A 13,265-nucleotide genomic window follows, 5' to 3' on the forward strand; every position below is an offset into this window, starting at 1 on the left:
TATATTTATTGTCATTAACAAAAATGATTAAAAGTCATGTTGAACTCATCTTGATCGCGCCCAGCCAAACTCTTCATAGTGGGTGTGGAAACTTTTTTTTAAATGGCCATAGCTCTTGAACACAATGAGATTTTTTTTTTTTTTTTTTTTTTACAAAATTTGCTGAATCTATTCAAGGTCTCAATTTGTGGACACAAGACACATTTGACACTGTAACAGTTACAAATATATAAAAATTCACTGTATAATAAGTAATAAATAAATAAGGGTGAGGACAAATACAACAACAGCATAAAAAAGCAGCAAACAGTGAAACAATAAACAGTAACAATACTCATTAGCATAGGTTATTCATATCACTGTACAGTGGTGGATATTGAGTTTCTATCACTGTAATATTATCCACAGATTCTCCCGTTTGTAAGAAAGGCAGGAACTATTTGAGATGCTTATTGTTTTGAAAGCACATTTGGCTGGCAGAAACAGCACTTCTTAATGCATAAGGCTTATCTGGGCTTATCTAAGTTCTAAAAATGAATTGCAAGCAGCAAATTCAAACACTGCCTACATAAAGGCACACACACACACAAATCACAATACAAGCCAACTATTCACTCTAACTAAATTAACCTATCCAAAGATATGTGCATACAGTCATTGCTCATTTTTTATTTCATTTTATTTGCCATATTTTATTTTGTCCACATCACTGTCCTTGACTTTCACTGAGATTTTAATATCTATTCACTTTTGCACATAGTTCTGTCCCAGTTTCTGTACTGATTTTGCTGCACTAAATAAAGGTTTGTATAGTTATGTATGTAGGTGATGTAAAATTCCATGCAATCTCTCTAATTCTACACGCATATTAATCAGTGCATGTGCTTTTAACAATCCATGTGTCAACTCTAAACTGCTAAAAGCTGAAAAGTAGCCAGTACTTAAAATATTAAAATATTATTTTAACTCAAAAATGTTCTGTTGAGAAAAAAAAAGTTTAGGTTTATAAATTATGTTTAGTTTATGGATGCTGAAAAATGTCAAAAACTAAAGCTGCAATCCATAATCAACATAGAAATGGAGAAATTAATAGGGCTACTCAGATATGAGGAACACGTGGAAAATCATGTGTGGGCTTAATAAGGTCACTTCCTCCACAGCATAATATGTGGATTAATATGGCTAGAGATCTCATTTAAACTCTACAAAATAACAAATAAAAATAAAGATGTTTGCATGAGTTCTTATACAAATTCGAACTGTTGAAACACATTCACATTTATAGTATAGTATACATTACTGCAAATATATTCAAAGAAAACCTTTGCGGGGTATTACGTTTTTTTTTTTTTTTTTTTGCCTACTAAATGTATTACAATACATATCTGCCACCACAATGAAAGATATCTAAAGCTGAGTATAATATGTCAGATACTTCACTTAGCCTACATGTTGGCCTAATATCCATTTTGTTTTGTTATATGGACTAAGCACTAAGTCCCAAGTTGAGAGGTCCCAAAATCCATATAACAGATCAGGACGGAACCATTATATTACAAAGTACAGCAAAAATAAGACTGCAGTCTGTATGCAACCAATGAATCAATCAATAAATACAAATCTATAGCGAAACATACATTTTAATACCCTTTTCTCAATATCTTTCCACATCACTGCTCTACAGTGACACATTAGATAATTTCCTGATTATTTGTCCTGAAATGCTTAAACATAAAGGTGATTACATCTGTTATCAACAGCAGTCATGACGGATATCTCATTAAATCTGAGCAGTGCAAATACAATTTGTATAGTCATTTGACTGCAAGAATCCACGCCTTCATCAATTTCCTTCTGCATGGAAAATACATCAAATATCATTCTGCATTATAAACCTGAAGCGATACAGAGAAACCCCTTCCAAAACTCCACCGCAAACAAGCAGAATGACTAAATATGAGTGGAACTAGGTCATATCTGCAGAAATCTCCACAGAAAACACTTACTTGGATACCCCTGAAAGCAAGTGCCTGGCCATACACTCCCACTGAAAAAAAACCGGTGTAGTCTAGAATTAATAACTCTAATATGCACAAAGCAATCCTGATCGCTGCGCAATAAGAGCAGAAGCGCTCGCGATCTCGTCTTTAGAGGAACGCACCTTGCCTCTCTCTCATCAGTGTAAAGCAGAAGCAAAACCCGCATTGAGATGACACACCTTACGCTTATCTTCTAGAAGACAACTGCATGTTGGTTCTTACAGTCCTACAGCAAACACGAATGCGACCATCGGTAGATATTCCTCACCTAAAGCTCACATAGATTCATATTTTTACAGCAACCATTGTTCAGCCATCATGTCGATATCATTTCATATAGCCTGTGCATGGATGACTGTGGGCAGAATGCATTTGTATCTGACTTAATATGGCTCTACAATCACAAATCAAAAGACACCATCCCTTTTTTTTCATGCAGCGTTTTCAGTATTAAATAAATGGCAAAACTCATCAGGTTCGAGACCCAAATGCGTGCGTTCTCCACAGTATTCAACACCTTTATCGATTAGAAAATGATGCTTTTGCATGCATTGTGTTAATAAACATGTTTGAAATAGACCTAAGTGAGGAAAATGTTATTTCTAGTATTCTTACCTGATAACAACCGCCCACTTATGAAGGAAGGCGACTGCAAACAATGCGGACTCTGGGAGTGAGGTCAGTAGCGACTGCGCATATGAGGAGAGCGCTCTTTCCCTGATCTTCCTTCTCTGAGCTTTGCTCGTAGCCCTCTTTACTTATTCCACGCCCGTGTTACCTTGCTGTGGAAACCCCAGTACACTGGCAGTGGTGAGATGCGTTCAGAAGCGAAAGATTGAACACTTTACAATACGGGTGCACTAATATGCATTAATTCATGCTTAACTAACGCACAGATAATCACGAGTTAATGTGTAATATAACCTAAACCGTTTATTAATTATTAAAACATCAGCAGCTTTATCAGTCTTTATGATTCACAGATTAAGTAATCAAAAAAATGTTATTAGTTCATAATGTATTAGTTCTCTAATAACATATTATATTAACTAATGATGTAAATTCATGAGTTAATTACCACAATGGTCAAAGCTATGTAGGCCTACTTCAACTTCCAGTTGTCTGCTTTAATTAATCAGTAGCTAATGATTTGCAAAGGTATCATGTTATGACTTTATTGTTGAGGCACAGGACTAACTAATTGTTAAGTAATATGTCATAGTGATTATGGATTTTGAATTACCTTGTTTACTCCTAATGGTACATATTATAGGCTATACTTCAAAAGTATGTATCAGTACCTAAAGTGTATTAGCATTTTTGATTAGGTACCACCCCAGTGTTTTGTAAATTTTTTCTCAGTGTATCATGAGTTACGAGCTAGATTTGTAAAACTTCAGTAGATCTTTAATACACTTACAGATTTACATAGCAGTATGCAGGAATTAAAAATAATAATAATGCTAAAAATAAAAATCACTATTCTAATATATGTCAGCAAATCATAAAAACATCAGTTATGGGTACCTTCTGAAAAATTCTATAAACCACACTTTAGTTTGGAGCAAAACAAAACAAAAAACATATATGCACAAGTGTTTTTGTGTGTGAGAGAGAGACTAGAGGTTAAAATGTGCATTTGCAAGTATTTTTTGTGTATATCATATATGAGCATGTCACGTGTGAATGTGTTTGTGTATTTATTAAATAACTTTATTCAAGTGTTAAATATATAAAATACAGTCTTTTCCAAAATACCTTTTAAATGTTTTTGAGTCTCTTTAATCTGTTGGAACTTCCATTTAATAGGATTACAGATAAAATGCTAATTGTCCAGGAGCTTCGGTGCACAATCATGTCACCGGTCTTGGCTTAATCAAAACATTTACTTCACACTGTGTCAGTTTTACCCAGGTAATGAATATTTACATTATTTCATGATAGAAAGCTAGAGTTTGTTTTCATAGTACCAAAAAGCATCAAATGCATTATATGTAAAAAAGCATCAGTTTTCAGACATAGGACAGACAAGAAATAAATACATTAAAATAGACAAGAGTGGAAAATCCTGGCAAATCTGCTGAGAATGAGTCACTCCTTGCACAGAGACGGGGAGGCTCTTCAGGCGGATCGTTTGAGAAGCTTGAAGGCCAGTGGGAAAAAGCTGTTCTTGAGTCTTTTTGTTTTTACATGGATGCTTCTGATGACATGAGCTGTTGTTATGCTTTCTGCACTGAAGAACAGTAACACCATTCAAGAGAGTTGCGTTCAGTTCATTACTGTTTTACCCCAGTAGAACATTGCATGCATGATCCAGCTGAGATCTCTTTGATATCTCTAATGTTTCTCCTTGACAGAAATTAGGTTACATAAACATAAAATGGAGTCTCCTGCTCCTCACATTTTTCTCACGAACACATTCGTCTCCTAAAATTTCAGGAAAGATCTCAACAACATCACAATGTACTCAAATTATTCTCCTTCATTACAGACTCTAATGTTCTCACACTTGTCTACTCTGTTTTACAGGAGATCTCAACTTTACGAAGTTCCAAGATAAAGGTCTTGATATATTCCTACCATGTAATGTTGATTATTAATCACATTATTCAAGGACTGAGCCATAAGCCTTTGGAGCAGTATAAATGAAGTGACATACTGCCAAGTATGGTGACCCATACTCGGAATTCGTGCTCTGCATTTAACCCATCCAACGTGCACACACACAGCAGTGAACACACACACACACACACACCGTGAACACACACCCGGAGCAGTGGGCAGCCATTTATGCTGCTGCACCCGGGGAGCAGTTGGGGGTTCGGTGCCTTGCTCAAGGGCACCTCAGTCGTGGTATTGAGGGTGGAGAGAGCACTTCACTCCCCCCACCTACAATCCCTGCCGGCCCGAGACTCGAACCCGCAACCTTTGGATTATGAGTCCGACTCTCTAACCATTAGGCCACGACTTCCATGACGATATGGAGGAGTTCCTGAGCGTGATACATCTGGTGAGATGGAGTGATTCCATGATTAATGCGTGCTTCCGGATGGGACTAAAAGATGATAATTTGTTCCGATTCCTGACGATTGCGGCCGACCCGTAGCGGATTTCATAAATTATGTTGTAGATTTGAATGGTTCCAAGCTCCTTGTCGATGTGGAGGATCCTCATCCTCCTCCCATCCGGAAGCATGTGGACGCTCCAGCTCACCACAAGCCAGCTCCCTCCACATACGTTCCAATGAGCCCGCTCCCTTCTTGGCTCCTATCCTCTCCCCAGAGTCCGCTCAAGAATGCTCTCAAGAGTCCGCTCCAAAGGCTCTCCTTCGTCTCCTGAGTCTCCTTCGCATCCGCTGGTCCCATTCAGCCTTCCTTCGTCTCCTGAGCCCCCTGTGTTAATCAGCTCCGTCTCCAGAGCGCCCTCCAGTGCCGGCTCCGGCTCCAGAGCGCCCTCCAGAACCCATCCTGGCCGGTAGGCCCCTAATTACCCCCAAGGAATTTTTTTTGGGGGGGCTATAGGGGTCCAGCTGTAGGGGCCGGCTTGAGAGTCGAAGGCCAAGGCCATGGAGGCTGTCCCGCCATGGCTCCCGAGACTGCTTGTTCTGCCATTACATGTATTGTTCTGATGTAATTGCATTAAATACTGTATTGAACAGGCTAAAACAATTGTATAAATAGTGAATTTAACATCAAAATTTAACATCTAATCTTAAAATGTATTTTTTTATGTATCCTTCTCCCTTTGACCAGTTTAAGAATAAATTATGCTATTTTATAATATATATATTTTTTAAATCCAGTTTCATTGTATTGTTGAGATTGATATGGGATTTATAAAGTAATCAATAAGTGATGCGATACTTTTAAGGGAGTAGTACAGTAATCTAATTACACTGTTGAAAATTAATAGCTGGCCATTAATTACTTTTAGAGTAACTTACCCCACACAGCTAACAGCCACGTTATTTAGAAATCTGCTGTAATGAAGAAGTGAAACAATGCGTTAATATAATTATCATGGGGAATTTGATGAACTTGTATCGGGTCATACTGCAAACCCTCTGTAAACGAAGTCTGGTTGATTTCGAGTCATGTGACTCCTGACATTTCAGGTCCACATCAGTTACAAGTTTTAACATGTAGCCAACACAAATTTCACTCCGACATCTGTGAACAGACTGTAAAGAACCGGTAAAGATACTCGTTCATTTTCATTTGACAGATCATCCACGGAGCAAATTCCTTCTTCATGCATGGACTGAAACAATCTGATGGGGTTTATTCGCGTTGTGCATCAGCCTCAATTAAACCGGATGAAAACTCAGCTTAGTGTAGAGTTTGGAATAGAGCGGGACTCTTTTTAGCCTCCAAATAGACCTACGCGTCAGCACGCGTCTCTGCAGCAATGCCACTGCATCTCCAAGACACACGAATCGGATTTCTTGCTGTTCATCTTTTAGTAGTGGCATGCTGTTGCAATGCGGTAACAATTCAGAAACCTGCACCATTTTGTCTCCTCGTTAAATCAGAACGCGGGAGCTCTCAGGTTAGTTTTCTCATCCACTCACCGGACACTTCAGCATCTCCTCTCTTTTACTGGAGCAAGTGGACATCAGAGAAACGTCTTGAAGGTTGTTTCGTGAGTAGCGACGGGTCTTTGGTTGAGCGTTATTGGTCACTCTGCCGTCAAGAGCGCGCTCGGGACAATGAGAAACCAATGCACTTCAACTTAAGCGCGCTACTGGAAGATGCCAGTCTGTGTGAAATGGGCATGCATATCAATTTCACTTTGCACAAAGACCGCAGAAATCAAGGCCAGCAGATGGATTCAAGAGCAAAAAGTCGCCATAAACGCGCTTGGGTTTTCCCAGGAACGCTTTGGTGTGGACGCGGCACCAGCGCCAATGACTATGAGCAGTTGGGTAGGTGTGCATCCATCGGTAAGCTGCCATTGGTCAGTTCATTTGGTGTAGGCTGTTCTTTTTCAAATATTAGTATGTAGGCTATAAACACATTTAGTGAAATATTTTTAATGTGCATACCGGGACTAAACTGTAAAAAGTGATAGGTTGACTTAACTTAAAAAAATTGAGGAAACCCTATTGCCTTAAAATTATCAAGTAAATAATAATTTTTAAAAAATTAAGTAAATTGTCAAGTTCACTTAACTTATTTTTTAAAATGATTATTTACTTAATAATTTTAAGGCAACAGGTTTCCTAAATTTTTTTAAAGTTAAGTCAACTTATCATCATTTATCAATTTATCAACTTATCATCATTTATTTATTATCATTTATTAATTTAATAATTTAATAAAATTAACTCAATAAAATAAATATAATTTAATTTATAAAAATTATATATATATATATATATATATATATATATATATATATATATATATATATATATATGATTTTTATTTTCTAATAATATTAATATTATACTAATAATATTATCGGTAAAAACTTTGTGTGTATATATATATATATATATATATATATATATATGTGTGTGTTACCGATATGAAAGTTATCGGCGAGAAAATTAAAATCAAGGAAAACGATAAGACAGAAATTAAATTACAAGCTTCATTAATAGCAATATCCCTCTTTAATGCCGTTATTCGCTACGATTTTCCCAAGAGCAATAAATCAAAATGCAATTTTTGTGCCAAAGTGGGCGTGCATGGGTGGGTGCGGTCGACTGTAAATCTGTGAATGTATGGCGTTCAGGAAAAGATGTGGGAGGTCCAGCAACATAACCTGAAAATTACAGTAAGTAAATCAATGTGATTACAGAGTGTGTCATTAAAGTAGTTACATGATAATCAAGAACAGTAGTTTCTGTGCAAAATATCGCTGCGCGCTTTGCACTTGCAATTTCATGAACAGTTTGTTTATTCCGATGTAACAAGTTGACTGTATTATATTACAGAATTGTACCTACTGAAAAAAACAAACAAAAAAAGCAATAGACACCATCACAAACGTTGTAATGGTTTTGCTGGTTATAATGGAACTTGTATTGTTTTTAATGGAAACCGTAATGGACCCTGTGGTAATTGGTGGCTTGTTAAAACCTTTAAATCGTAATGGGATATGTCCCAAAACACACGACATGAAACCATTTTTTATGGTTTTAATGGTTAAAAGTGTATGGTTTGTAATGGTATTTGTAGTGGAAACCATTTGAATATTCTGTGATGGTTCTATAGTTTAGTTTTTTTCCAGCAGGGTAATTAATCAATATTTGTTATTATTGCATTTAATTATTTGCATGTTGTTCTCTCACGCAGGTATGTTTGTGCATGCAGACAGATGCTGTCGAGAACACGATCACTGTGAGCACATCATTCGCTCGTTCTCGGTGAACTTCGGTGTGTTCAACCCCACTCTGTTCACGCTCTCGCGCTGTGACTGTGACCACAGGTGAGCACTGTCTCACATTCCACAGATGAGAGGCGTTTCCAGTCCTCAGGGGAGACTCTTTAGAGTCATAACTCATACTTTTGTCATAACTCATCTTTTCTGTTTATTCATCCCATGTATTTTATCTGTAAAACATTATAGCCTACTGCGTGCAAGATAAATAATTGATCTTTTCCCACATTTCAATAGGAAAGCATGACATTTATGTAAAGGCCTTTCTTGTGATGTTGAACACTCTATAAAGACAAATGTAAAGAAAAAAAGGTTTAATTAAATCAACAAATTAGTTGCAACCATGCATGTGTTTTAGTTGTTGTAATAGATTTGAAGAATGCATGCATGCAACAACATTGTGTTCAATGGAAAGTTTAGCTGACATTGAGACACAAAAGGCACAGATTTTGACACTATAATGCAAATCACGTTTATTTCTGTCTTGTCTCTTCCTATCTCGTCTCTGTTAGATTTAAACAATGCCTTCTCAATGGAAATGACACCATCTCCAACATGGTGGGCTACAGTTTTTTCAACGTCCTGAAGCTCCGCTGCTTTGAGCTGATCCAAAGGAGGCAATGCACGCAGTACAACTGGTTTGGATTGTGAGTGCAAGAAATTAAATCATGCATTATGCTTCGTGTAGTTTTTTCCACTTGCATCATAATTGTATTTAACTACATAATTTGTAATCATGTAAGGTCTACATTGACATCATTTTTTCCATAAAATCATTATTATAAGGTTTTAATATGCTCATAGTCATAGACCAGGTGTTTTCAACATTTACAGAATCATTGATCCCTCACTCTTTCTGGATTAACTGTGTATCCTGTAACAATTTTACTAGATGCATTGTCCTAGAGATTTGCTTATATTTGTTTGGACATTCTTTGATACTCGTGGTGTTGAATTTTATTGCTGCTGGTAGGATGGGTTTCTCTATAATAACATAGTGCCGGGGTGGGAGAAAGTTACCTACTGTATACAGGTCATAAGCAAAGAAATCCTTCAGTCAAGTCTCAAGTTGCAGTGCACAAAATAAAACAAGACAAGTCAAGTCGAGGCTATGGCTCACCTCAAGCAAGTCGTGTTGAGTCCTGCGGAGAAAGTCACTGTCAAATTACCACGTTTCCCAAGCAAAGCAAAACAATTGCTTTATTAAAAATTAAGCCTTTGCAACTGTTACGCCCTAGGGCGTTTATGATTTCTTTATTATAATTTTTATTGACTAAAACTTCTTGTGTCTGCTCATGTTAATAGCCTGTTTTGTTTAGGAATGTATTCTCATTTGTGAGGACCGCCTAATAGATAAATCCTTGTGAGGGTAACTAAAAGGTACTGTGATTATTCCTATCTGCTGGCTGTGTGTTGCTAACCAGCTTATCTGGCCTGTGTGGGTAGCTAAAAGGGGCGGTGGGCTAGGTGTGTGTTAAGGAGCCCATCTAACTAGAGCGATTAACTAGAAGCTTTCCTTTTTGTTGTTGAAACCTGAAGACTTGCATATAGTTAAGTAACCATCTTGAACGGAGTGAGTGCCTTGTTATTTTTGAACATCTTTTCCCTGGTTTTTGATAAGAGAGGGAGATGAGGGACGTTTATGTTGTTGGTTTTCATCTTTGTGTTGTGTGTAGGTTAGTCAGCTCCTCTAATCCTTCGTTAGCTGTTTTGTTTGGTATTTTAGGCTATACACTCACTCTAACTGAATCCCTGTTTTCTGTTACAACTTATGTTCTATTCTTAATAAATGGCAGTTACTTCTCTTTTAAAGAATTGTTTTCACTCCAGGGCTGAGGATTGAAGTGTGTTGTTTTTTTACTGCCTTTTAAAATATTAAACTAGTTAATTTATTTATCCATGTAACGCCTCCACAATTCCTCCAGACCAGAAAGGAGGACGTTACAGCAACATTTTATTAGACATGGAGAAAATGAAGAATCTGGACACCACTCAATTTTGAGAAATATTGATAAATTCTGGTAGTTTTGTGGGATGAGAAGTTGAAACGTTACAGTAAATTAGCATTTAGATATCGTGTGAACAGAGCGAATCGAGAGGAGCCAGATGAGGTGGCTCGGGCATCTGGTTAGGATGCCTCCTGGACGCCTCCCTGGGGAGGTGTTCCGGGCATGTCCCACCGGGAAGAGACCTCGGGGAAGACCCAGGACACGTTGGAGAGACTATGTCTCTCGGCTGGCCTGGGAACGCCTCGGGATCCCCCTGGAAGAGCTGGATGAAGTGGCCGGAGAGAGGGAAGTCTGGGTTTCCCTGCTTAGGCTGTTGCCCCCGCGACCCGATTCCGGATAAGCGGGAGATAATGGATGGATGGATGGGTGAACAGAGCGTGTGCAGGTTTTGGGATCACTGATATTTGCATTTGGGCCCATCATAAAGTGTTGATGGAGATTTACCCTCGACGTGTCCGAATTGCATACTGAGTATAGCATTTGAATTTGAACTTACTTTGCGACTGTTAAAAAAAGGATGCTGTATATGCAATTAATATAAGTTGTATGAATGAAATTTTGATGTACTGTGTACTCCAACATGTTGTTACATCGCGTGATTTACCAGCCTCAGATGTGTCTCTTAACTGCGATTCATAAATCCTCTCCTATGGCCTCATGGGATAGTAAAGTGTCCATCGAATGCGCACTTCAGGATCTGGGTGCTAACAGTAGGTTATCCAGGCCTCGGAAACTATAAATTCAGGGGTGTTCAATTAAAGCTACAAGAAGACCAGTTTCAGAAGTCAGAAAGCGCTTTATTACCAAGTACACACACAAGGAATTTGACTTGTCCACAGGAGTTTCCATTGCAGAAGAAAGGACAGACATACATGATAGTGCAGACATACGCAGTAGAGATGGAATAAAACACTAATATAATAAAAACAGAAAATTAAATAATGCACTATATACAAAAGCAGAAATACAGAGGGGGAAAAAACATGTAGTTTAATTGAATGTACAGATGTTATTTGCAAGTGTGTAGTTTACAAATGTACCATTTTCGGATTCTGTGTATAAATGTGTCCGTTATGATGGACAATGTCCGGTCTATCCCCACCAGAAATCATCTCTAAATAATGTTCCTATTTAGAACAGTGTTTATTAAATGCTCTTAAATAACGATTTGAAATGTAGAGGAAAAACATCTTTTACACGAGTGACATGTTTTTAAAATCTTGTGCATCAAAAATGCGTCTTGAAACAATTTTATAGTAATTTATCAAGATTAATGTGTGAAAGTGGCTGTTCATTAAGCACTGCTTGAAACCCCTGGTCTTGTTACTCCACCCATATTCTATTCTGATTTTTTTTGTCTATAGATCCAGGTACATTTGTGCTGTAACTGAGTTCTTCAATCTCTCTCTGTAGATGCACGATGGTTGAGATTGCACCTGTGGCAGTATTGAAAGATTCAACACCATACAATTCCACCAGTTTGACTAATGAGAACAGCGGCACCATTGACCTCTCATGCAATGAAGTGCCAATCAAACTGTCACACGGCACCAAACAAAGAACCTCCAAGTCAAAACGAATTAAACTGACAAAGGGCGGAAAAACCTGCGCTCCTGTGGACTATGCAAAAGGGGAAACATTTCAGCCAAGTCCAAAGTTGGTGAGCCAAATTGAAAAAAGGAAGAAACTAAAAACAAATAGACATCAAAAAGGAAGAAAGGAGTCACTGGTTTCTCAAAGGAAGGCATCCAAAGATAAGAAAAGGATTACTCAGAAGTTCAAAATGGAAACTATTCTTCAAAGCACCCACAGGACTCCAAAAGCAAGTGTCACTCACTCCCCTTCAACCTCATCTAAAACCAAATTACTCTCAGTGCAAAAGACGATGGCCACTCGGTCCAAACAAATGTCAGGAGCGAGGACACTTCAAAATAAGAGAAAAAGAGGTAAAAAGAAGGAAAAACGAATTAAATCCCCAAAACAATGATGAGTGAAAAGACAATTCTTCAAAGCATTTTTAAATATGCATATTCACAATTATCAAACGAGATCCTTGCTCTTTTGTACGTACAGACTGTAGTGAATTTGCAATGTTGTTTAAACGGGTGCCAATTATTGCAATTATAAAAAAGATACTAAGCAATGATACTTCACTTGTTTTTAAATGTATAGTAACCAACAACCCCAGTATACGCACATACACGCATTTGCATGTTCTGATGCTGTGATTAATAAAAAGCAAATGACTCGATGAATTGTAATTGCTTCTGGACTTAGTTTACCAATTAAAAATAATGTTAAAGTGAATGTACGTTTTAATGTATCTGCACAATTTAAACATTCCTAAAATAAGAAAAAGTCCAGACTGTGGTGGGCGACACTGGTAAACTTGTAAGGGCTGCATTTGAACCACAGCCCAGATTTGGGTCTCACTAACAGTATTTTAAAATGAGGTGTTTAAGAATATATTAGCTCAGTAATATTACCAGTATACCAATCATCTAACAGTTGCTACAACAAAAGGCTTTTAGGTAAACTGTGAAATTACAGAATACTATACATGATTATGTGATTGTAGTTCAGTGAAGACGACAACTTGGCATGGCATATATTGTCAGGTAACACTGACTGTCACACCAGCTAAACAAAGCATTCTGAAAGCAACAATGCAAGCATTCTCTTAAAATTTAAGATATTGAACCATGACGCAAGCAATAAATTACACACAGCAATTTACAGCTGAGAACACAGCACTCATAATATGTAGCTGATAGCATCGTCAGATTAATTTAGTTTGCAGTTCAACTGCAAAGATTAAAAGACTTAAAGC

General features: G+C 37.5%; 1 protein-coding gene across 1 annotated transcript; it reads left to right on the top strand.

Annotated features, from left to right (window-relative positions):
• Positions 1–6,157: 6,157 nt before the first annotated feature.
• LOC306873059 (group 3 secretory phospholipase A2-like) lies at positions 6,158–12,740 on the top strand. The gene is made up of 4 exons (XM_079422063.1): positions 6,158–6,963; positions 8,342–8,474; positions 8,939–9,073; positions 11,849–12,740. The coding sequence occupies exons 1-4, from the start codon at positions 6,447–6,449 to the stop codon at positions 12,420–12,422; spliced, it is 1,359 nt and encodes a 452-aa protein (XP_079278189.1). The 5' UTR covers positions 6,158–6,446; the 3' UTR covers positions 12,423–12,740.
• Positions 12,741–13,265: the final 525 nt, after the last annotated feature.

The sequence above is a fragment of the Barbus barbus genome, assembly GCF_936440315.1.
Source record: "Barbus barbus genome assembly, chromosome: 1".
Lineage (NCBI taxonomy): Eukaryota > Metazoa > Chordata > Actinopteri > Cypriniformes > Cyprinidae > Barbus > Barbus barbus.